Source organism: Aythya fuligula, chromosome 28 (assembly GCF_009819795.1).
Source record: "Aythya fuligula isolate bAytFul2 chromosome 28, bAytFul2.pri, whole genome shotgun sequence".
Taxonomy (NCBI): Eukaryota; Metazoa; Chordata; class Aves; order Anseriformes; family Anatidae; genus Aythya; species Aythya fuligula.
The window spans coordinates 2,050,853-2,075,600 of record NC_045586.1 but is presented as its reverse complement, the minus strand read 5'-3'; the positions used below and the strand labels follow the sequence as shown (position 1 = coordinate 2,075,600).

At 58.3% G+C, this 24,748-nt stretch overlaps 2 protein-coding genes across 2 annotated transcripts; both read left to right on the top strand.

Moving 5' to 3' along the window:
* Positions 1-938: 938 nt before the first annotated feature.
* Positions 939-13,760, top strand: RPRD2 (regulation of nuclear pre-mRNA domain containing 2; the record flags this gene model as incomplete). Its single annotated transcript, XM_032204399.1, has 11 exons — positions 939-1,122; positions 3,057-3,186; positions 3,768-3,868; positions 5,141-5,218; positions 6,512-6,564; positions 7,152-7,278; positions 7,991-8,166; positions 8,765-9,050; positions 9,406-9,681; positions 9,997-10,200; positions 10,893-13,760. Coding segments are annotated over 11 exons (4,362 nt in total), but the record flags the coding sequence as incomplete, so codon positions are not given.
* A 3,799-nt stretch (positions 13,761-17,559) lies between these two features.
* TARS2 (threonyl-tRNA synthetase 2, mitochondrial) lies at positions 17,560-24,112 on the top strand. Its single transcript, XM_032204438.1, has 18 exons — positions 17,560-17,632; positions 17,728-17,915; positions 18,046-18,169; positions 18,553-18,674; positions 18,764-18,881; positions 18,973-19,037; positions 19,163-19,241; positions 19,353-19,499; positions 19,620-19,718; positions 20,015-20,181; positions 20,295-20,457; positions 20,532-20,669; positions 21,101-21,178; positions 21,319-21,419; positions 21,870-21,971; positions 22,781-22,853; positions 22,979-23,093; positions 23,913-24,112. Exons 1-18 carry the CDS (start codon positions 17,573-17,575, stop codon positions 24,059-24,061), a joined length of 2,088 nt encoding a protein of 695 aa, XP_032060329.1. The 5' UTR covers positions 17,560-17,572; the 3' UTR covers positions 24,062-24,112.
* Positions 24,113-24,748: the final 636 nt, after the last annotated feature.

Sequence of the window (24,748 nt, the reverse complement as noted above, 5' to 3'; positions counted from 1 at the left end):
TAAAGCTCCCTAGTAAAGCTTCCCGGTAAGGCACGGCTCCCCGGTAAGGAAAAGCTTCCTAATAAAGCTCCCCGGTACGGGAAAGCTTCCTCATAGGGCTCCCCGGTAAGGCGCGGCGTCCCGGTAAGGCTCCCTGCTCCGCCTGAGCTTCCCGTTAAGACCCCCGTTAAGGCACAGCCCCCCGGTAAATCTCCCCGCTAGATCAGATTCTGCTTCCCGGTAGTGTTAAGCACCCCGATACGGCCCCATTTCCCGGTGGGACTCCCCGCTCCGCCTCCTCTCCCGCTCCCGTTTCCCTCAGCGCCCTCCCCTCTCCTCCCTTCCCGCCCCGGCGGCGGCCATTTTGTGGCGCGGGGCAGGCCGGGAGCCCCTCAGAAGGGGGCGGGTGGGCGGGGGTGCGCAGGGCGCATGCGCAGCGCCTGAAGGGGCCGGAGCGGTTGGGGTTGGGGGGGGGGGGCGCCGTGTGAGGGAGCCTGGCACAAAATGGCGGCGGGGGGGCGGGCGCTGCGCTCGGGGGGGGCCGCCGCCGACTGAGCGGCTCCGCCGCCTCCTCCCCGCTCATCCCCGGCCGGGGGGGGGGGGCTTGGGGGCTTCAGGGGGGGCCCCTCCGGCCTCCTCGAGCCCTTTGGGGTTGAGGCGTTTGCAGGCGGCTTCGTCAGCCGCAGCCTCTCCCCGCCCGCCAGCCAGCGGGGAGGGCCGCGGCGGCGTTTTTTGGGACCCCCCCCCCCCCCCCATTCCCCGGGGGGGAGGCCTGAGGGGGGGGTAAAAGCGGCGGCTGCGGCCTCCCCCCCGCCCCCCTCCTCACGGCGGGCAGCGGCCGTTGAGGCTCCGCCGAGCGGCCGAGGCCCCGCCTGGGCGAGGAGGGCAGGAAGATGGCGGCGGGCGGCGGCGGCAGGGCCTCGTCGTCTTCCTCCTCCTCTTCCTCGGCCGCCTCCTCCTCATCCTCCTCCTCCTCCTCGGCGGCGTCGTCTTCAGCCGGCGCCCTGGAGGCCTCGCTCGACAGAAAGCTGCAGGCGGTGACCAACACCATGGAGTCCATCCAGGGCCTCTCCTCCTGGTGCCTGGAGAACAAGCGGCACCACAGCACCATCGTCTACCACTGGATGAAGTGGCTGAGGCGCTGTGAGTGCAGGCCCCGGGGGCGGGGGACGCCCCCTTCCCTTCCCTCTTTCCCCCTCCTGGGGGCTCCCACCCCAAAAAAAAAAAAAAAACAAAAAAAAAATCCCCAGGGTTGAGGGTCCTGAGGGGGGGGGGGGGGAACGGGGCCTTGTTGTGGGCTCGGGGCTGGTGTCCTTGGGTTGGGGGGCTCTGTGCTGAGGGGGGTCCCCAAGGTGATGGGGTCCCTGAATTTGTAGGGTCCCTGTGTGGGTGTGAGGGCAGAGCCCCCAGCCCCATATTCCAGCCCCAACCGCTTGCCCCATGGGCAGGGGGCAGCTTGGAGGGGGGGGGGGCTGGAGCTGTGGGGTCGCCCCCCCCGGGTTCCCAACCGAATTCAGGGATCGAGCTGCGGTCTGGCGGCCTCTGAGGCGTGATTACCCGGAGATATTCCAGCCTTGCGTAGCTCCTGGGCGAGCTTTCTGCTTAGAATCGCAGCTTTGTGCTTTAAAATTAAAAAAAAAAAAAAAGCGGTACCTTGGGCCTCCGAAATCCTGCCCGCGCTCGCCTCGGTTGCGGTGCGTTGTTGTGAGGGATGTGGTCGTGGGGCTCAGGCGTCGTCACCCTCCTGATCCCTGGGGCGAGCGGCCTGCCAGAGGCGTAAATATGAAAAGATTTAAGTGCTGGGGGTCCAAATTCCCCTTTGGCAAACCCCAGCAGCAGGCTGGGTGCCAGAGGTGGGGGGGGGGAATGTTTTCCCAAAGCTAAATAAGGCTGAGCTCACTGCTGCGTGGACGCTTGTGTGGTGCTGTGGGGCCGTGGAGGTGATGGCAGCGAGGGCTGAGGGCAGCAGAACAGCCCCCAGCTCCCTCCCCGTGCTCAGGGACACGCAGAGCAGCTCCTCCTGCTGCCACCCAAGCATTGTGGCTCCTCGGCCCGTGATCCCTGAGATCTCTGAGCATCTCACCGTGGGTCAGGCTCAGCATGACCCGGCTCCCAATTCCCTGCCTGCATCTCAGGGCAGCTTTTCCTTGGCCTGCGCCCTCGCTTCCAGCATTTTTCAGGCGCAGCCCTGCTCGTTTTTCTTCCTCAGAGCTCCTGTCCTGCTCGCTCGCGGCGCTGAGACCCTTCCCCATGCCCCGTGGCCGCAGCATTTGTCTTTCCGCACGGCTCCTCCGCTCCACAGAGCTCCCAAAGCCCCTTTTCTACCCCTCGCTCCTGGCACTGCCCCTTCCTCTCATTTGGTCTCCTTTATTAGCCTTTATCTTGTTCCCAAGTTCATCAAAATCCATTTAATTGCTCTCTTTTGGAGGCTGACGCTCTCTCCTGCTCTGCCAGCTCCCGGTCGCCACCAAGCTCTTGGCTCCCCCCAACCCGTTGGGACCGATGTGGGCTTTTCTTTGTCATTATTATTATTTTATTTTCTTCCTGGTGACTTCAAGGCCAGAGCACCGTGGGCAGGACGAATTGGGGCAGAAAGCGAAGAAATGGGGGAAACGAAGCGCTCAGGAGGCTGCACGGGGTTAAATGTGATTATTCTTAGAAAATCGTGCAGCCCCAGAGCTTCAGGGGCCCTACGAGCCCCACGCTCCAGCAGCTGACCTCCTAGTGCTGGCTGCTGCCTCTCCTTCTGGTGCTACCTTCCTCTTGTTTAGGGGATGGCACAGAAATTGTGGGTTTTTTTGGGTGTATTTCTGTGTTCTTGCTGTGCCCGAGTCAGGACAGGGGCCTGACGTTATTAGGAACGACGTTTATTTTTGGGGAGAGCTGGAAGTGAGGTGGCTGGGAGCCGTCCCCTCTAAGCTCCTGATTTCTCCCGTTAGTTTGGGCTTGCTGCTAGACAGAATGGCTGCAAAACGAAAAGCAGGAGCTTAAATCACATCCAGAAGCGCCGTGGGCACGGCTGCTTTTACCTGGGGATGAACCTGAACGTTGTTTGTGTGTTTGTTTTTTGCCTTCAGCCGCCTTCCCTCATCGACTGAACCTTTTTTACCTGGCCAACGACGTGATACAGAACTGCAAGAGAAAAAACGCCATCGTGTTCCGCGACACGTTTGCAGAAGTGCTCCCTGAAGCTGCTTCGTTAGTGAAGTAAGTAACGGCGTGCTGCAAGGCTTGGCGTCCCCAAAAACCTGCTCCCTGAACGTCTCCCAACTCTAGAAACGTTAGCAAAACGTCACGGATTGTTCCTGTTGGGTTCAGCCCTTTAAAACCCCTCGTTTTGAAGGTGTTATTTTGTGCCCTCGCGCTTGCAGGCACCGGTCCTGCTTTCCCAAGGCCACTCGGTCGTGCTAAAAATGCTCCGGGGCTGTGGTGTGAAGCTCAGTGCTGTGACACCAAGAGCTGTGCCCATCCTGGGGGCTGCCAGGAGGGCGTGCGGCTGCCTTTTGGCCCCCGGGGGATCTTGTTCACCTTCAGGTTCTCAAATATCCCTATCTACGGGTTCTCAAAGTCAGTCTTTAGCCCAAATTTGGGGTTAGAAATGATAATGTGGGAGAAATCACAGTGAGCTTGCTGCTGCTCTCTGGCATGGGGATGTGATTTGCTCTGAAGGGTCTTGGAAACTTGATTTTAACCTAGAATTACTTTACTCTTTTTAGAATCAGGAGAAATTGGTGTGTGGAGGGAAAAAATAATAATAATAAAAAAAACAATCTGCTCTTCTCTTTCAGGGATCCGTCAGTTTCCAAATCTATAGAAAGAATCTTCAAAATCTGGGAGGACAGAAATGTGTACCCTGAGGAAACGATTCTGGCACTAAAAGAAGCTCTGAGTAAGTCACTTGCCCTTTTTGGTTCTTAACTTACCAATGCACGTGCAAGTTTGATATGGTTAAAGACTACTCCTGATGCCAGAGTGAAATGCCTTTGTCACATGTGTGCTCTTTCTACCCTTGCACAGAGCAAAAAGGAAAGGTAGCGAGGTGTGAGGGGCACAGAATTTGTCTGCTTCGTGCTTCTTGTACCTAAAGACAGCTCTGAATCCCTTAAGGGAAGCTGGAGTTGTTCCAGCTGAGAGCAAAATCCATGTGGATGTGAAGTGGTCTTGGAAATCCCGAGCGTTGTGCCCCGGGAGAGGCTGTGTCTGCCTCTTCCTTTGAGCACGAGCCCTCTTACACCTGAACTGAGCCTTGGATGTGATGGAGGTGTGAACAACAAAGGTGGTTTTGTTCCTCTCCACTCAGTTTTAGTACTAAGTTGTAGTTCCTGATATTTGTCACGTAGGAAACCGGCTGAAAGCAAAGCTGGAGGCTGAGGTAGCCTGATTGTGCTTACCAAACACTCTGCTTAAAAACTGAAATCACGAACACTGACCTGGAAGCGTGTGTAGTCAGGTAAAAACAGCAATTAAGCCAGCACAATTAGCCAAAGATAAGTGTATGGACTTATCTCGAAGGCAATTAGACCCCGTTTGTGCTCTGTTTGGTTACGTCAGTAACAGCCAAAGGAGCTGCAGGAAATCCTTGCCTGTGGTTTCGAAGGGCCAGCTGTAGTTGTTGCAGAGGGATCCAGCACCCTGGGCTCCGATTTTGGCACACGGAGAGTCTGTAGTTGAGCACTGCATGTGGAGAAGTGAAGTTTGTGTGTCCGTTAGGAAACCTGGAGCTTCTGTAACTTGAAATGTGTTTCTGATCACTTGCAGATCAGGTGTGATGTCTGTTTTTTCAACTTGCATTGCTTGTCTGTTGAATGCTGATTTCCTAAAAGCCTACCTAAAGGGCAGTTATAAAACTAAACCACTTTTTTTTTTAGATGCATTGTGTTTTTCCTTTTTATTTTGGTCATTACTGTGATTTTTGAACTGTCTTAGTGCAAGGGCAAACAGAAACTTGATTTAAAACTGGAAGACCATCCCGCAGGTTGCTGTATCCCTGAGTAAACTTAGGTTCTCTTGGGCATCCAGCAGCTCATCGAAGGAAGTTGGTCTAGGTATTTTAAAACAAATTTCTGTTCACTCTTTTTACCATACAACCATATGGCACCAAAAACCAGATTCTTAAAGGAATCCCATAATGCCAGACTGCAAAAACTGAAATGTTTTCCAGGTACCACTTTCAAAACTCAGAAGCAGCTGAAAGAAACTCTGAACAAACAACCGAATAAGCCGTGGAAGAAATCTCAAAGTAAGGAACCAATGTGAACTCTCTGAACTAATATAAAAATTGCCTTCTTGAGGAACAGAAGAAAGGCTAGCCCTAAACGGGCAAAGTACCTGGACTAAAATACGAGCCAGCATGCACCTTCCAGGCTTGTAAAGCTCCTTACAGACTAATATGTAAAGTGCCAAGGAGTTGTTGCTAGAGAACCACTTTTTTTTAAAGGAATGAAGTGTGAAAAAAAGACTTGAGAGCAGAGAGTAGAGGAAAGATGAGGTGAAACCTCTTGGAAACTGGCGTTAGACTATGCAGAGATGGAGAGAAGACAGCCAGAACCCTGCGCTTGGGCAGCAGGAAGGCGTGGTGGACAGGACCTTCATGTTCAGGAACACATCTTCACCAGCAAGCTAGATGCTAGAATAAAAGCAACCTGCAAGCTGGCAGTGCAGATAACGAACTTTGCCATCCAACATTCCCAGGAGTGCAGCCTAGCTGGAAATGCATTTCTCACAGGCTAATCTCAGTGTACACTGAAGCCCCGAATGCAAGATGATGGAAGGGTAGGGCTAAGATGCAGCACGCGCCTGCTGGTACCAGTGCTGAGAGCAGAAGGTTAACGAAAGGGCTTGGAAGCTTTAATTACTTGGCTAACACCACCAGCAAAAGTGCATTCCCCAACCAAAGTGCATTCAGCACGGATGAAGGATTTAGCCTTTCACTTCAGCTCACACGTTTCTCCTCTTTTTGTCCAGAAACAAACGGATTTAGCGTCTCCTGATGATGGGATTCCATCCGTCCCGTTAGTGAGGTGTCAGAGTAGGGGTGTAGGATTTTTTGTTGAGGTTGAGAGCTTGGTTAAGCCCCGTAAGTAGGAAAGAGGGACCCCATCTGAAGGAAATAATGAGCTGTGTGGTAGCTCCGAGTCTGGCATTTAGGAAATCTTATTACCTTGTAGGGAAGTATAAGCTGTGATCTGATAAAGCTCCTAGATCAATCTTTGCAGGGACTTGTCTTCCCAGCAGCAGAGCTGGAGAAGGTACGCGCAGCAAACTTGTGTAGCACGTAAAAATGTGAAATTAGTCTGATTTGTTGGCCACCATCACAACCTAGCTGTGCGTGACCGTGTCCGGTTTAGCTAACGGAAAGCCAGAGCACTGAGGGACATCGTGTGGAGGGCAAGCTGCGAGGAATAACAGCAGCCTGCGAGCCTTTTGTTGAGTTTTGTTGAAATGTTTTTGATTAGAGCTGCCTTTTGTGACTTTTGATTAGCATCAACCTGTGATTCCTTGGTGTCTTTATACTTTTCCTTTCTTCCAACAGCATCCACCAACCCAAAAGCTGCTTTGAAGTCCAAGATTGTCGCTGAATTCAGAGTAAGTCTGCCAGTGGAAATGTTCTGTTGTGCTAACCTCTGTCCTTGGGCTGTCGCTTTTCTGTCTGACGTCCACCAGCAGCATAAGCTTTATCAGAAGCTCTGGTATCCAGTGTCTTTTTGTTTCTTGGTGCTGTTGGCTGCTAGGCATTTCAGCTGTGAGCCTTGTTTAGGGCTAGTAGTGAAAAGTGCAGCTTGGGGTGGCAGAGGAGATGGTGGCAATAAATTCTTCTAGAATACTCCCTCGGAAGGAGCAAGATCTGTTGCAGAAATGCATGCTCACTGCTGAATGTAATGATTAAAAAAAAGTCCTGTCCCTGTTCTTAATCATCACAGCTAAGCCAGGAGACCTGTAGAAGTGCCAGCCCTGCCTAAACCTCTGTCAGCTGATCTGGTGGACTTCAGGTTCAAAATCCAGAGGTTCCCCTAGTCTATTTCTGCAGTAGCTTTAACTCAGAAATGAATTAAATTAATTGAAAAGAAGCAATGCTTGTTGCTGAAGTAGACCTGCGACGTTAGCTTCGCGAAGCAGAGGGATCTGTTTGGCAGGATGTGATGAGGATTCTTCTCTCGTTTGATTTTTTTCAGCCCCAGTCTCTCATTGACGAATTGCTGTTGTATAAGCGCTCGGAAGACCAGATAGAACTGAAAGAGAAGCAGCTCTCCACTATGCGAGTGGATGTGTGCAGCACTGAAACACTGAAATGCTTAAAAGGTAAAGATAGTATCTAATGTATAAAAACTGCTGTCATGAAGGAGGCACGAATACACGCTCTGGGATGTCGCAACTCGTACTTTCTGTTGAGCCTTAAGCCAGAAATTGGACTCTGTGCATTTCAGAATCATTAAACAGGTGCCTAAAATATTTAATTTGGGCCTGTATGTAGAAACGATAATGAAGGAAGGACAGAACTCCAGATTTTTGCCTCTTCCCAAACAGAAGGGGGCTCTCTGGTTAATAGAAACAGCAAAACGTTGCACTTCTGCCTTTATTTATCATTAACCACAAACGAGTTGGAAAACAACAAGGACTGCTTGCAGCTCGGCCTCTTGCAGTGCCTTTAGCTGGTTGATGACAGCCTGGTTCTCCTGCAACCGATCTCCTCAAGCACCAGAGGGGTGATGTGTGTCACATGTGTGTCACTTTACACTTTCAGGATGCTGCAGCAGTGTTTTAATGCCATGGTATCACCCCACCTGCTCAGCGTGGTGCATGAATGCTGCTCGCTGCCTCGCTTTGCATGCCCAGGGCAGGGCTTTGTGGCTGCTGATCCATGAGCGGAGCAGTTTGGGGAGCAGAAAGTGGTGCGGTGCGTGGGGTCTCCTGTCTCAGCTCCCCACTCGCTGCTGTTCAGGGGACGCTTCTGAGGGCTGATGTCCCGTTTGGTGGACGACAGCTGACCCACGCGATGTTATTCTCCTTCTAGACAAAACAGGAGGCAAGAAGTTCTCCAAGGAGTTTGAAGAAGCGAGTTCAAAGCTCGAGGAGTTTGTAAACGGCTTGGACAAGCAAGTGAAAAACGGCCCCTCGCTAACTGAAGCTCTGGAGAACGCTGGTATATTTTATGAAGCGCAGTACAAAGAAGTCAAAGTCGTAGCGAACGTAAGTGTGATTTTTCCTCAGCCTTCTTCGTGTGGACTGATGTTTGCCTGTGTTTTGCTGGGTAAACTGGAGGCTGAAAAATGCATCCTCTGTCTGTTTGGGAGAAGGAGATGCTACAAAATTCCTGGGTCGGAGGCTGAGTTTGCAGAACCTTGCACATTGCTGCAGTTTCAGCTCCTCTGTGTTTTTGAAAGGGGAGATAATTGCACTTAGTCTAACAAATCCTAAATTCTGGAAACCACACGAGGTGGTGTAGTCAGTGTGAGAACTAGATGAGCAAACTGAGAGAATTCAGTACAGCATTGCAGAAACAGAACAAACAACCCTCCCCCCCAAAAAAAGAACAACAGAAACAGTAGCTCATTTGTTTTGTATGAAAATTGTTTTAAGTAACTGGAAACAGCTTTTATCTTCTCCTTCTTATGCGTTCCTTGCTCTGCAAGTCAAAGCTGAGATTTTACTGCAAGGTTCTGAGTAGGGTACACATAATTGGAAATGGAGATGGTTTTCTCAGGATGTGTTCTGCTTTGGTTAGAGAAGTAATTGAGGCATGTTGTCTTCCGATAAAAGACTCAGTTCAATGTCTGTTCCTTCTCAGGCTTACAAAACGTTTGCTAACAGAGTGAGCAATCTGAAGAAAAAGCTGGATCAGCTGAAAGCAACGCTTCCTGATCCGGAGGAGTCTCCTGTCCCCTCCCCGAGTATGGACGCCCCATCTCCAACGGGCTCCGAGTCCCCCTTCCAGGGGATGGGGGAGGAGGACAGCTCACGTTCTCCAGCAGTTGGAAACCGCAAGACGGCGTCTCCAGAGCCCGTGACAGATAATCGGGACGTGGAGGACATGGAACTGTCTGACGTGGAGGACGATACGTCTAAAATCATTGGTATGTTCTGCGCGAGCAGCGGTGGGACTGCGTAGAAATTGTATCTGCCCAAAACACCCTTTGCAAACCTCATTTGGGAGGGAGAGCAGGTGCAAAACCCTCGCTGGGCTGCGGATGGCGCACTTGAGTTGCAGTCTGCACCACTCCTCCAGCCCCAGCAGGGAAGTTGCGAGCTGCCTGGGATTGTTCCCCTCTCCCAAACCACTCCCCACAATGCTTTTTAGATAACCTCAGGGAGTCAGACTCAAATTCCCTGCCCGGTGTTAAGTGAAGATCGCATTGAAAAAATCTCATACCCTAAATAACCCTTAAAGGACAGAGAGATAATTCTGGGCTTCTTCTCCCCCTGCTGCAGTGGAGGAGAGGAAGGAGAAGCAGGCTGCTCCACCTTCAGCCCCTGTGAAGGCTGAAAATGCCCCAAAAGCAGCGCCGGCCACCGCTGCTGTCAGCACAACCTCGGTGACAGTGACAACACCCGCCCAGACTCCTCCAACTCCTCCAGCTCCCAAGGTGGTGAGCGCAGCGCCCGTCCCTCCATCGCCAGCGCTCGCCTTGCCAAACCTTGCGAACGTCGACCTGGCAAAGATCAGCTCCATCCTCAGCAGTTTAACTTCTGTCATGAAAAACACAGGTGAGTGCTGAAGTGGTCCCGGCGCAGGTGCTTGTCTTTGAAGAGCTGATGGTGGAGTTTTCCCTCTGTAATCTTTTAGAGCTAAGTTGTCACAAAGTAATTGTCGCAAAATAAACACGATTGAGTTACTGCTTAAAGGTTGAGTTATTGCTTAAAGATTGGCTCGGTCTCTCTGACACAACTCTTGGCTTCGTGAGCCTCTCCTCGCTCACGCTCGCCGGAACTCTGCTGCGGTTGTATCTGTGGGAAACGTGAGCCAAAAAAAGCTCCTCTTAATGAAGCAACATAGGTGAGCGGTGTGTGCTTCCATCCTAGGTGTCAGTCCTGCATCAAGACCTTCTCCGGGAACCCCGACAAGCCCAACAGCTCTAACTAGTGGCCTGAAGACTCCTGTCCTGGGGACTCCATCTGCTCCTTCAAACCCGTTAGCAAATATTCTCTCCAAAGTGGAGATAACTCCTGAGAGCATTCTGTCTGCCCTCTCCAAAACCCAGACTCAGACTGCGCCAGCCCTGCAAGGTACTGGGGTGGATTTTGAGTGAATGTCTTAACGGTGCGTTCGACGTCAGCGTCGGCGCTGACACGTGCTGCTCTGCAGCCCTACAGCGAAAGTGAGGGGAGAAAAAGCTTAATTGAAACGTGTTACATTTTTTGGCAAACAATAGATGACCTCCTCAGGTAACAGGAGTGTTGTGGAGCGGTGTTTTCTTACCTTCCTGTACATCTTCACGTTTCTGACCTGACCGTTGGGCATTTTTCCCGGAGCACTTCGTGGAAGAACAGGGAGTGTGACAGGAGAGCAAATGAGGTCATTGTGGTTTCTTTGTGCTTCTGAGAGAGCTTTTCTAGTGGTTAGAGCAGAAAAAAACTTCTCAGAGGCGCTCGTCGTGCTTCTGCAGCTCTGGTCAGCAGCGCAGCGTGCGCGCCTTTTATACTTGGCTGCAAAGCCAGGATGAGTTATTACTGAACTTACTCAGACGTATGTTGTAACTTTTATTTATAGGTTAATTATTGCCTCTGGCAAAAGTCCGTAGCTCTGTGGGTGCTCACATTAATATTAAATGCAGCAAAATCCAGTCGTTTTCCTGGCTAAAACACGAAGTAGTTTTAAGGAACATCTGTAATATAAATATAGGAGTCTCGCCCTTGACAGCGGTTGAAGTTCTCTTGCCTCTCACCCCAGTATCTGATCGCAGCGTTTTTTCTTCCAGGTCTGTCATCCTTACTTCAGAGCGTTGCTGGAAACACCATTCAGTCGAGCGAAGCCGCCTCGCAGAGCACTTCAGCGTCACCAGCCAACACAACTGTACCGTGCGTGAAGGGAAGGAATATTCCTTCCAACACCCAGTCCTTTATATCCAAAACTTTTGGTTATTCTCCCAATTCGTCAACTGCCGAGGTTTCCTCGACTTCAGTTACGAAGGCTCCCATTGGACATACCGCGGGGCTTTCAAGTTCCAGTTTTAAGCCGCCAACCAATTCCCTGGGATTCTCCAGTTCCCACCCTCCCAGTCCTTCCTCCCTTTTACCCACAGACACCTCAATGAGTCAATCCTCCGAAATTTCAAAGGCGAAGCTGGAATCGGAACCCCCCTCCCCAAGCCTGGAGATGAAGATACACAACTTCCTGAAGGGAAATCCCGGCTTCAGCGGCCTGAACTTGAATATTCCGATTTTAAGCAGCTTAGGGTCCAACATCGCAACGGAAAGTCACTCGGCTGACTTTCAGCGTGGTCCTACCAGCACTTCCATGGACAATGTGGACGGAACGCCGGTGCGCGATGAGCGGAGTGGGACGCCCACCCAGGACGAGATGATGGACAAGCCAACGTCCAGCAACGTTGACACCATCTCCTTGCTGTCAAAAATCATGAGCCCCGGTTCCTCTACTCCCAGCAGCACCAGGTCGCCTCTCCAGAGCAGGGACGATGGCTATCCCCAGGAGCTTTCCAATTCTGTGCACACCTACCGGCCCTTCGGCCTCGGCAGAGATTCTCCGGCCGGCATGTACAAGCAGCCTGCAGATAGCATGGAAATCCCCTCCTCTTTAATGGACTCCTCGCAGGAGAAGTTTTACCCGGACACGTCTTTCCAAGAAGACGAAGATTACCGTGACTTCGACTACTCTGGCCCCCCCCCGTCTGCCATGTTAAACCTGGAGAAAAAGCCCGCAAAGTCGATTTTGAAATCGAGTAAATTATCCGAAGCTGCGGAGTACCAGCCGGTCCTGTCCAGTTACGGACAAAGATCGCAGGATTTCAGCGTCAAGTCGTCGTTCCCTCAGTCGATGAGGTCTATTCTCGATCAGAGCGAGAGCTGCGACCCGCTGTCCACGTCTCCAGGGCTGTACGGGAGCTACGGGCTGCGGGGCAACGACTCCACCTCGGATGGTTCCCCTTCGCCCAGTAAGAACGACGTTTTTTTCGCACCCGACTCCAATCACAACAACTTGCCGAAACCCGTGGTGCACTCGGGCCTCTCGCAGAAGCAATACCCAGACTCGCCCCACTCCATTCCCCACCGGTCCCTTTTCTCCTCCCAAAGCCCCGCGGGCAGAGCGGCCGCGACGGGCGTGGACAAATCATTGGGATCTTCCATTTCCGCCACCTCGACGATGGAGTTCAAGAACATGCTGAAGAACGCCTCCTCACGTAAGCCCTCCGAGGAGAAGCATTTTAGCCAGATTTCTAAAAGCGGCTCCAACGAAGGGGTCGCTTTGTCCAGCCACGGCCAGGCCGGAGGGGCCAAAGGCGAGCAGCAGCAGCAGGAGGAGCACTACCGCATCGAGACCCGGGTGTCGTCGTCCTGCTTGGATTTGCCCGACAGCACCGAGGAGAAGGGAGCCCCCATCGAAACGCTGGGCTACCACAACGCCTCGAGCAGCAGGGGCATGTCCGGGGAGCCCATCCAGACCGTCGAATCCATCCGAGTCCTGGGGAAAGGAAGCAGAGGCCACGGGCGAGAGGCGAGCAGGTCGGGGTGGTTCGAGATGGGCAACGCGGCGAGCGCCTTCGATAACGGGCCCTCGAGCGCCTCGGAGCTGCCCGGCATGGGGGGCTTCCAGGCGCAGTACAAGGAGCACGTGGCCCCCTTCCAGGAGAGCGTGAACAATTTCAGAACGAATAACTTCAGCCCCGCTTTCGACCACCACATGCCACCTCCCATCCCGCCTCCTCCCCTGGAGCACGGGACTCCTTTCCAGAGGGATCCCGTCGGCCCTCCCCCGGGCCCCCCGACCGCTCCCCCCAAGGATCACGGCAGCCTCTTCCCGCGGGATCACTCGGTCCCCCCGCACCTGCCGCCCGTGGATCACACTAACCCCTTCTCGAAAGAAACCTCCTCTCCCCTCGCCCTGCCCCACGGCGTGCCCCCGCCTCCTTCCGTGGAGCACACCGGGGTCCCCTTCCCCGCTCCCCCGCCGCCCCCCGTCCCCGGGGAGCACGCCGGCGTCCCCTTCCCCACGCAGCAGCCGCCGCCGACCGGGGAGCACGGCGGCGTGCCCTTCCCCGCGCCTCCCATCCCCGTGGAGCACGGCGGCGGCGGCGCCTTCGCCAAGGAGCACGGTACCGTTCACCAAGGGACGCTGAAGGAGCATTTTAACGTGCACCCGGGACCCAGGGAGGCGACGGCCCAGCCCCAGCGGGACCCCGGCGGCGCCGGCGGTGGTGGCGCCCCCCTGGTGGGCCGCGTGCGCGAAGCCGTGGGGCTGGGGGGCTCCCTCTCCAGGGAGCAGCAGCAGCTGGGGCCCGCCCGCAGCGTCACCCCCATCGGCCCCGCTCACAGAGACACTGCCAACCGCGGCGGGATGATGGTCAGGAACCCGCGGGCAGACTTCAGGCCCAGGGAGCCCTTCCTAAACAGAGACCCCTTTCACAGCCTGAAGAGGCCCCGGCCGCCTTTCGGGAGGGGATCCCCCTTCTTTGCACCAAAACGCCCCTTCTTCCCCCCCAGGTACTGAAGCAGACGCCCATCTCTTGAGCGAAGGTATCCGGACATTGTAGAGAGCAGGGGAGTAGCGCTTTCACTTGGTTTTTCCTTTTTTTTTCTTCCCCTTTTTCCCCCTCCCTCCCTCCTGAAGAGCCCCGTAACACTTTTTTCCTAAATTAAATGTTCTGTATTTTTTGGTTGTTCATTTCCTAAGCCACCCAGTTGGTGCGAGACTAGAGAAAAAAAAAATGTTTTAACAAAAAGAAGTATTGCTGTTGTAATAAAACTTCCAGTAGTAGTCTAAACAAAAAAAAAAGAGATGAAATGCGCGATGTTGGGATCTTCTTTTAGCTGATTACCAAATGGCTTCGCCTCCCGAGCCCTCGCAGCCCGTGTCAGACCACAAGGAGAGGTTGGGGGCAGGAGCTGTGCCGCTGGTAGGGAAGAACGAAGGGTCCAAGCGCTTTTCTGTGGTGATGGAGACCCCAACCACCCCAAGCAACCCCTCCTGTGCCTTTCCTGGGGGGGGAATAACCCCCACCAACACCCGCAGGCTCTGCGGGGCGTCCTCCCCCCGACCGCTTCTCTGGCTGGCAAAAAAAAAACACACCACAAGCCCCTGCTCGGTGGCTGCCCCAGGAACCTTGAACTTGGTCTGCTTTCGGGCAGCGGGCTCTGGCCTGCGCGCTCCCCAGCATCTCCCGCGCAGGTTTTGGCCCCAAAAACCAACAAATCGGGAACTCTCCAGTGGCCGGCGTGTTCCCTACACCCATCTAGCCGCAGCACCCTCTGCACGGCCGCTGCTCGCGGCAGCCCGCGTGCTCGTGGCCCCTTCCGTGGAGCTTAACCCCCTTTGGAAAAACCCCTCTTGTTTGCTTTTTTTGTTTGTTTGTGTTTTGTATTTTTTTTTCCCCCTTTTTTTGTTGTTTTTTCTTTTTTTTGTTTTTTTTTTTTTTCCCCTGGGAACACTGTTTGACTTTCTCTGTGTGTGTATATATAATCGCTTTTTAACGCCATCTCTGATTGTGTGAAACTCACAGGCTGTAAGCTGAGAGACAGAACCTGCATGCGGAGGAATGGGGACGAGGCCGGGCCCCCTGCTCCCTGCGTGCTCTCCGTGGGGACGGCCCTGCCGCCGTGTGCGCAGGGGGCTTTTATATGAAGTTGGAATTTTACTTGATTAATTTTTATTTTATTATTATTTTTTTTTTTTTTTAGTTGGTAGAATTCATTATCTATATGTTTGATAAAGGTGTAGGGTTAAATATCTACATAAAAATTGCAAAAAAGAGCAAGTGGCGGAGCATTTCTTTGTTGCGTGTGCTCGGGCTGTGCTTTATTTAACGCAGAGGGGGTGCCCGCGAGGAAGCTGCGAGGTTTTGGACGGGGAGCTGGGCGAAATGCGGCAGGGAAGAAGCCAACGAAGGACGTTCAGAGGCACGAGGGGCTGGAGAGGAGAGGAGCTCGGGGCTGCTCGTCCTTTCCCTGTGCCCCAAACCCTTCAACACCCAGCTCTGACTGCTCCAGGTCATTATCGTGTCCAGGTTTAGGGTCTGGCCTCCAAACCGCAGCCGCGTGGGGACAGAGCCAGCGCTATCTCCGACCACCTTTTCCCTCTAGATACAAGAATGTGAATGATTTTTCTGCTGCTCTTGCTTGAAGTGGTGATTTCCAGGCCCAGCTGGGTTCGGCCGGGAGGTGAGGGTGGCCGCTCGCCGGCATCCTGCCACTCCGCGGTGGCTTTTGAGGTCAGATGAAGTGAAAGGACTCGTGCTAAGGCAAAAAAAAAAAAAAAAAAAAAAAAAAAAAAAACACAAAACATTTTAACAGTGGAAGCTGCGAGGTTTTTCTGGTTGGAGGTTTTCCATTTTCCTCTGTGCTGTTACTTTAAAATAGCGGAGGCCCCACTGTACATATGTAAAAACCACCCGGTGATTTTGGGGACGTGAAGGCGTTTGCTTTTCCTCCCGCGTCTGTGATTTCAACCCCCGTTAACCAGACTTTAACTTTTGTATTTCACCTGACACGGAAAACAAATGAAATAAACGTGTATTTTTTAAATAAAAGCATGAAGCGGTGTGTCTCCTCATGGCCACGGCTCACCTGTGGGACCAAGAGGTCAGCCGGACACACGGACACCCACCACACTGTTGGATAATGTGAATAATGTGCGTCTTTTTTTTTTTTTTTTGATGATTTTTGTTTGTTTTTTTTTTGTTTTTCTAAACCCTGCCGAATAACCGAGCGTGCTCGGAGGCCGCGGGAGGGTGAGCTGCTGTCGTTCCCAAACCGCTGTAAATACCGCCTGCTTTTTTTTTTTTTTCTTTCCCTGTGCCTGTAAAGACGAGCGGGGGTGCGTGGGGTCGGGGGAGAGGAGGCGACGATGAATCCGCAGATCATTTTGAAAAATGTGTATTAATACATTTAATAAAACACCTACTTCGGCTGGTTTCACACTCTTCTTTAACGGGGCCTTCTGCTTGCCTGTGGGGGCCGCCGGGCTGCTGGTGGCTGCTCCCAGGCCTCTGCTCTCCGCTGCTGCTCTTCCTCCTCCTCCTCCTCCTCCTCCTCCTCCTGGGTTTCCCCTTCCCAGGATCCGAGGGCAATGGGAGAGGATCGGAGCCTCGCCAAGCACCTCCGTGGAGCCAAACTGCCACTGCACGTGCTGCTCTCCCCTGCTCCACCTCCTAGGGTTTTTCTTTCACACATGACTAATTTGGGGCTCTTTGTGCTGTTTCGGCTGCTTTTTCCTTGTGTTTTGCTTCAATCGGATAAGGGCAAGGACCCGCTGGGGTCTGGTTGTGTCCCAGCCCTGGGTATTTCCCTGCGGTGTCCCCAATTTTCCTGTCCCCCACGGGCTGGAGACGAAGCATGGCCACACTGAGGATGAGTGGAGTGAGCATCGACGCGGGCTTGTACCCCAAAACGGAGGCTGCTGCTACGGCTTCGTCCCCACAGCACCCACGTGCAGGATCCTCGGACCTCAGCCTACAGCAGGGTGAAACCTTTGGAGAAAGAGGGGGCTCCCAGACCCTATAACAAGAAGCCCCCAAAGGTTTTTGGGGTCCCAGAGTTGGGGGAGCCAAGGTGGGGAGTTGGGGCTGCTGCCGGGTGGGCTACAGGGGGGCTTCTGGTGGCTGGATGGGATTTGGGCTGCAGGAGAGCAAAATGGGGGTGTTTTGGGGTCTGGAGGATTTGGGGCGTTTTGAGGGATCTGGCCACAGGAATGTGAGCTGACAGTAGTTGGTGGCTGGAGGATTTGGGGCGTTTTTGAGGTGGAGCTGGGGGCAGGAGTGCAAAACGACAACATTCTGGGGTGCGGAGAATTTGGGGCGCTTTTGAGGTGGCCGCAAGAAGCGTCAAATGGCGTTGTGGGGTCTGGAGAATTTGGGGTGTTTTGAGGGGGGTCTGGCCACGGGAGTGCTCAACGGCATCACCTCAGGGGCTGGAAAATTTGGGGCACTTCTGAGGTGGCCGCAGGAGCACACAATGGTGGCGTTTGGGGGGTTTCTGCTGAATTTGGGGTGTTTTGAGGGCTCTGGCCACACAATGGCAGCATTTTGGGGTCTGGAGAACTTGGGGCACTTTGGAGGCAGCTGTAGGATCCTAAAACGATGATGTTCTGGGGGCTGGAAAACTCGGGGCGCTCGAGGTGGCTGCAGGACCACAAAACAGAGACGTTTGAGGGGGATCCGGTGCAATTTGGGGCCGTTTTGAGGTAAAGCTGGAGGCGGGGACTCAAAATGGCGGCGTTTTGGGGTCGGGCTCCCGCGGTCCTAAAACCCTTGGGGACCCCCAGAAGGGGCCCAGCCCCCGGTGGCGGCCGGGCTCGGGGCCTGAACCGGGGCCTAGGCCCGGACCGGAGCCGGGGGCTGGGGTGGGAGCGGAGCCGGGGAAGCTGAGCCCGCCCCGGGGACGGCCCCGGCGTCCTCCCGCTGCCGGAAGGGGCGGCCCAGGCCCCGCCATGCCGCCGGCCCTCACCGGGGGGCGGCTGCTGCTGGGGTCAGCCCCTCGCCGGTACCGGGTGCGCCGAGCCCCGTGTTCGGGGTGGGGGGGGGTCCCCACCGGGGGGCTCCCCCATCGCCCTGACCCCCCTTCCCCCCCGGGTTCTCCCCGCAGCCCCAGGTCGCCGAGCGGCTGCGGCTTTTCCAGCGGCTCCAAGAAGCCCGGGAGAGGAGGGCTGGGGGCGATGCCGACGGGGGGAGCCCCCCAGTGGGGACCCCCATCCGCATCGCCCTGCCCGGGGGGCGCTGCCTGCACGGCCGGGCCCTGCAGACCACCCCGCGGCAGGTGGCCGAGCAGTTGGGGTACGGCATTGGGGGGGTCCCCCCTTATCCCCCCTTTATCCCCCTGGGTCCCCCCGGTTCCCCCGTCCCGCTGCCGGGCTCCTTTCCCACCCCCACCCCATTTCACGATGTCCCCTCCTTGTCCCCGCAGGTCTGGCCTGGCCGCCTCGGTGCTGGTGGCCCGGGTGAACGGGGCCCTGCGGGACCTGGAGCAGCCCCTGGAGGATGACACCGAGCTGGAGCTGCTCGACTTCGCCGCGCCGGAGGGGCGGGCGGTGAGTGGGGGCCGCGACGTGGCCCCCCCAATATCCCCCAGTGCCCCCACATCCCCTCTGTGCCGCCCCAATCCCCCCTATTGCCCCCCATTGTCCCCACATCCCCCATTTCCCCCACCATGTCCCCCGTGTCCGCCCCCATTGCTCTCCGTGTCCCCCCTGATCCCCCATTCCCCCATATCCCTCACCACCTCCATGTCCCGTGCCCCCTGGGCTTCCCCCGATAGCCCCCATGCCCCCCACACTCCCTTTGTCCCCCACATTCTTCATGCCCTTGGTGTTCCCGATGCTCCCCACGCTTCCCGTGTCCCCCACCACACACCCTGTGTCCCCCGTGCTTCCTGACATCTCCCGTGTCCCCCCGTGTCCCCCTGTGTCCCCAGGCTTTCTGGCAGTCCAGCGCCTTCGTCCTGGGAGCGGTGCTGGAGCAGTTCTACGGAGCCACCCTCTGCAGCACCGTGGCCACCGAGGATGGCTTCTTCTGTGACGCCCACATGGGGGACAGGTACGGGGCCTTCGGGACATGGGGGGCGATGGGGACGGTGCCCTGTAGGGTCCGTCCTCACACCCCTAGCTCATCCCCGTGCCCCGCAGGACGGTGCAGCGCAGCGAGCTGCCGGCGCTGGAGGACGCCTGCATGGCTTTTGCCCGTGCCCAGCATCGCTTCGAGCGCCTGGAGGCCACCCGCGAGCAGCTGGGGGAGCTCTTCAAGGTGAGACCCCCCCTCGGGTGTCCCCTCCCCGAGCACATCCCTCTCGGAGCTGGCGGAAACCTCTGCCACCCGCCTTGCTCCCCCCCCCCAGCACAACAGCTTCCAGCTGCAGCGGATCCAGGAGGAGGTGACGTCCCCCACGGCCACTGTCTATCGGTGAGCGCCGGGGTGTCCCGGGTGACATCCGTGGGCTGCTCGGGGCAGGGCGGCGACACGGCCGCCTGCTGTGTCCGTCTGTCCGTCATCTGCTGTGTCCGTTTGTCCCTCCGCCGCCCTCGCAGGTGCGGCCCGCTGCTGCAGCTCTGCCGCGGCCCCCTCCTGGGGCACACGGGGCTGATCGGGGCCCTCCGTGTGCTGACGGTAAGCTCAGCGGGACGGGGGACGCGGGGCCGGTTGGGGACCCAGCCATCCGGGTTCCCTCACGCCGCCCCCCTCCCCCCCCCCCCTTTTTGCTCCCTTCTCTCCCTGCAGAGCTCGGCGGCGTTTTGGGGGGACCCCTCGGAGCGCCGCTCGCTGCAGCGCGTCGCCGCCGTCGCCTTCCCCAGCACCCAGGAGCTGGAGGCCTGGCAGCAGGCGCAGGACGCGGCCGCTCTCCGCGACCACCGCCGCATCGGCCGGGTGAGCCCTTGGCAAAGGCCAGGATTTTGAGCCCTGTAAAAGAGCCCTGGATTTTTGGGGGCTCGGATGCCGGCGTCCCCCAGCGGTGACGTTTTCCCCGACCCCCCCCCCCCCCCGCAGGAGCAGGAGCTCTTCTTCTTCCACAAGCTCAGCCCCGGCAGCTGCTTCTTCCTGCCCCGCGGCGCCCACATCTACAACGCCCTCGTCGACTTCATCAGGGTACGGCCACAAAACCTCCCCCGAGGCCTCGGGCTGTCCCCTTACCCCGCCGCTGTCACCGTCACCTCCTCCGGGAGCCGCTTGGGGACGGGGCTCTGCCTCTGCCCGGCTGCACCCCGACCCTCTGGGCCCCCCCATCGTGGTTTTGTGGCGGACTCGGTGGCGTTAGGTGCACGTTCGGCTGATCTCAAGGCTCTTTTCCAACCTCAAATATTCCGTGAACGCCCTCGCCTCGCCGTGGGGGGGCCGTGCAGCTCCCCCAGGGCTGGGCTGACGTCCCCACCGCCTCCCCGCAGAGCGAGTACCAAGCCAGGGGCTTCTGCGAGGTGGTGACCCCCAACGTCTTCAGCCCGCGCCTCTGGGAGCTGTCGGGGCACTGGGAGCACTACAGCGCCCACATGTTCTCCTTCAGCGCCGGCGCCGAGACCCTTTCCCTCAAACCCATGAACTGCCCGGCCCACTGGTGAGCCGAGCGCCCGGGGCCGAGCGCGGGGCGGCGGGACGGGGCTCGGCGGGGCTGACACCGCGTCCGTCTGTCCCTCTGTCCCTCCGTCTGTCCCTCTGTCCCTCCCCAAGCCTGATGTTCGCCCACCGGCCCCGCTCGTGGCGGGAGCTGCCGCTGCGCTTGGCCGATTTCGGGGTCCTGCACCGCAACGAGCCCCCCGGCTCCCTGACGGGGCTGACGCGGGTGCGGCGCTTCCAGCAGGACGACGCGCACATCTTCTGCACCCTGGAGCAGGTCTGGGGGTGCCCCCCCACCCCCCCAAACCCCCTCCCCAAAATCTTTTCCTGCTCACGGCTCCCTCCCCGCAGCTGGAGGCCGAGATCGGCGGCTGCCTGGACTTCGTGCGGACGGTCTACGCCGTGCTGGGCTTCTCCTTCCGCATGGCGCTGGCCACGCGCCCCGACGGCTTCCTGGGGGACACCGTGACCTGGGACCGCGCCGAGCAGGTGGGGACGAGGACTACGTGCCACCGGGAGCTGGCTTTGTCACCGCGTCCCCCCCCTCCTGGCTTCGCTGTCGCATCTCCTGCGTGCTGCGTTCGTCACCTCCGTGCCCCGAACCTCCTGGGCGTCCCCTCCTGGCTGTGCCCTCGTTGTTGGGTGCTGTCTGCGGTGTCCCCTTGTCCCGTGCACGGTGTCACCTCCCCTGCTGTCACCTCCCCTGCGTCAGGTCCCCTCCGTCTGCCCCCCTGCCCCGCGTCCCGGTGTCCCCATCCCACCCCCGCCACCTCCCCGCACCGCATCCCTGGTGCCCCCCTTCCCACCTTCACCCCCCCCCCCCCATCCTCTGCATCACCTCCCAGTGTTCCCAGTGCCCCCCCACCGCCACATCGTGCCCCCTCCTCACCTCCCCGTTTGCGCCCCCCCCCCCCAAGCAGCAGTTGGAGCGGAGCCTCCAGGATTTTGGGGAGCCCTGGGAGCTGAGCCCGGGTGACGGCGCCTTTTACGGCCCCAAGGTGAGCGCTGCAGGGGACGGGGGGGGCCCAAAGGAGCCCGTGGGACACGAAGGGGCCCTTTGGGACCCCCCAGGTCTGCGTGTCGGGGTGGAGAGAGCTTCACTTGCTGCCCCCCCCCCCCCCCCCTGCTTTTTTTGCAGATCGATATCCGGATTCAGGATGCGCTGGGGCGGCATCACCAGTGCGGCACCATCCAGCTGGATTTCCAGATGCCCGAGAGGTTTGGGCTGGAGTACGCCAGGTGAGGGGGGGTTTGGGGGGGATTTGGGGATTTTTGGGGGCAGGATTTGGGGGTTTGGGGGCAGGATTGGGGATTTTGGGGGCAGGATTGGGGATTTAGGGGGCAGGATTGGGGATGGGGAGGGGGATAGGGGTCGGGAGGGGTGCTCAGAGTTGGGGATGTGTTTGGGAACGGGGACAGGATTGGGGACGGGGGGGTGTTGAGGGGGGAGGGGGCAGGATTGGGGATGAGGGGGCTCAGGGTTTGGCGTGGGGGGGGGGGGGCGCAGCTCAGGATTGGGACGGGGTTGAAGGAATTGGGGCCGTCAGAGGGATCGGGACGGGCAGGGAGGGGATTGGGGCCACGTGTGGGGTGGGGAGCTCAGGGCTGAGGCTGTGCTGGGCACTCGGTGCCCCCCTGCAGCCCCCCCGCTGCTGCCCCCACCCCAAAAATCCCTCTGTGCCCCCACAGTGCCGCCGGGGGGGCCACGAGGCCGGTGCTGATCCACCGCGCGGTGCTGGGCTCGGTCGAGCGCATGGTGGCCGTGCTGGCAGAGAGCTGCGGGGGCAAATGGTGAGGGGCTGAGGACCCCCCCCCAAAGTCCCGGGGCATCCCAACCCCCTTGGGCAACCCCAAACCTTAGGGGCACCCCCAAACCTTAAGGAAACCCTAATTCCCGGGACACCCTAATCCGTAAATGCACCCCAAATCCCTGGGACATCCCAAACCCCTTGGACACCCCCAAAACTTAGGAGCACCCCCAAACCTTAGCGACACCCCCAAATCTTAAGGACACCCTAATCTGTACAGACACCCTAATCCGTAAAGGCACCCCCAACCCCCTGGGACATCCCAAACCCCTTGGACACCCCCAAATCTTAGGGGCACCCCCAAATCCCCGGGACACCCTAATCCCTGGGACACCCTAATCTGGAAATGCACCCCAAATCCCTGGGACATCCCAATCCACTTGGACACCCCCAACTCTTTGCAGCACCCCCAAACATTAGGGGCACCCCCAAATCCCTGGGACACCCTAATCCGTAAATGTACCCCAAATCCCTGGGACATCCCAATCCACTTGGACACCCCCAACTCTTTGCAGCACCCCCAAACCTTAGGGGCACCCCCAAATCTTAAGGACACCCTAATCCCTGGGACACCCTAATCCCCAGGACACCCTAATCCATAGAGGCACCCCCAACCCCATTGCCCACCCCCATCCCCAGACCACCCCCAGCAAGCCCCAGGGGCCCCCAAACCTTCCCGATTCCCTCAGCACCCCCTCTACCACCTCCCCCCTATCCCCCCCGATCCCCCCTAATCCCCCCCATCCCCCCAAACCCAAGGGACCCCCCCTCACCCCCTGTGCCCCCCCGCAGGCCGCTGTGGCTCTCCCCGCTGCAGGCCATGGTGATCCCACAGGCACCCGACTCCGAGGGCTACGCCCGCGAGGTGAGCACGTGTCCCCCCCCCAGTGCTGTGTCCCCCAGTGTCCCCCAGTGTCCCCCAGTGTCTCCCAGTGTCTCCCAGTGTCTCCCAGTGTCTCCCAGTATCCCCGCTGAGCCGGTGCCCCGCAGGTCCACGCGGCGCTGCGTCGGGACGGCGTGGCGGCCGACCTGGACGCCGACGCGGGCTCCACCTTGAGCAGGAAGATCCGCCGGGCACAGCTCGCCCATTACAACTTCCAGCTGGGTAAGGGGGCTCAGGGACCCCCCCCCCACGGTCCCTAAAATCACCCCCGGTGTCCCCGTCCCCCCCCCCCTCCCCGTTTGCTCCGGGTACCCCCCCCCAAGCGTGGGAGCGGCTGCGCTGAGTCAGTGGTTCCCGGCCGCCCGCCCGCCCCCGCATCCTCCTCCCGACCTGGAAGCTGAGATTTGGGGATTTGCGGGGTGGGGAGGGCCAGGAAGCGGCGGTGGGAACCCCCCCCCCCACCGTGGGATTCCTCTGGGAATCCTCCAGGATTCCCTGTGGGGTCGAGTCGGGGGGGCCCCACGCGGGTGCAGGGTGCGGGTGCGCAGCCGGCAGGGGGCTCTGGGGGCTCACGGGGGGGGCACGCACACACGGGGGGGGCCCAGACACGCGGGGGGGGGCACACAAACACTGGGGGGGGGCCCCCACGCGTGGGTGGGCTTGGGGGTGGCATCGGGGGGGGGGTGGCACACGCGTGGGTGCGTGCATGAGGGGGGTGCCCACGGGTAGGTGCACGAGGAGGGGGCTCCGTAAGCGTGCCACGGGTCGGGGGGGGGTGCAGAAAAGCGACGTGGGTGTGCAAGGTGTTGGGGGGGGCCCCAAAAAGTGGGGGGGGGGCACCCACGGGGCATGGGCGCAGCCTGGGCGTGAGCGTGTGTGCGCAGGGGGGCGTGGGTGTGCACAGCGCGGGCGTGTGTGCATGCCGCGAGGGGCACCCCCCCGGCACCGCGAGGGAGCCGGGGGGCCACCGTAACCCCAAAAAAACGCTCTCTAACCTTCCCCCCCCCTCCTCCAAATTTTTTGTGCCCCCCCCTCAAACAGTGGTGGGCCGGCGGGAGCAGGAGCGCGGCACCGTCAGCGTCCGCACGCGGGACAACCGGCGGCTGGGGGAGCGCCGCCTGCCCCTGCTGCTGCAGCGCCTGCGGGAGCTGCGGGCCGCCCGCGTCCCCAACGCCGAGGAGCTCTTCTGACCCCCCCCGTGCCCCCCCAAAAAAAATAAATCAAAAAAAAAATCATTAAAATGCTGCAAAACGCTGCCGGGCTGGGTGGTTGCGGGGGGCGCCGACCTCATCCGGAGCCTCCCCGGTGATGTGAGCAGACCCCCAGGGTCCCCGGGGGGGGGGGCAAGAAGCCTGTGTCCCCCCCCCCTCATTTCCCATTTGCACACTTGTGCCCCCCCCATTTGCACAATTGTGCCCCCCTCCCCATTTTCACCTGCGCCCCCCCCATCTCTCACCCTGCGCCCCTCCCTTTGCACACCCGTGCCCCCCACCCGCACGCCACCACCCCCCCCATCCCCAAATCCCCCCCCCATCCCCTTAAACCACCCCCCCAGCCTCTAAATTCCCCCCCCCCCAATAAAAAAAAAAAACAAACAACAACGTCTGGGTCCCCCCACCCTGACGCCTGTTGCCCCCCCCCCCCCCAAACCCGGACGCCTTTGCCTGGGTTTTCCCCTACCCGGGGGGGGGCCAGGGGGGGTTGCGCAAACCCGCGTCAGCCGGCACCCGTTGGGCAATCGGCGGGGGGGGGCCTCTGCGGGCACCGACCCAAAATTTGGGGTGCCCCCCCCTCCCTTCCCTGTGCCCCCCCCCCCATGCTGGGAGCGGGGTCAGCACCCCAGCGGGGTGCGGGGGAGCCGGGGGAGCCCCTCTGTG

What these genes read in the sequence shown, in the direction of transcription:
- TARS2 (XM_032204438.1), top strand. Translation starts at nt 17,573, where the DNA reads ATGCCGCCGGCCCTCACCGGGGGGCGGCTGCTGCTGGGGTCAGCCCCT. An exon ending in CAGGTGGCCGAGCAGTTGGG is followed by an intron (nt 17,916 to 18,045) that starts GTACGGCATTGG and finishes TTGTCCCCGCAG; the next exon opens with GTCTGGCCTGGCCGCCTCGG. An exon ending in GGGCCCTCCGTGTGCTGACG is followed by an intron (nt 19,242 to 19,352) that starts GTAAGCTCAGCG and finishes CTCTCCCTGCAG; the next exon opens with AGCTCGGCGGCGTTTTGGGG.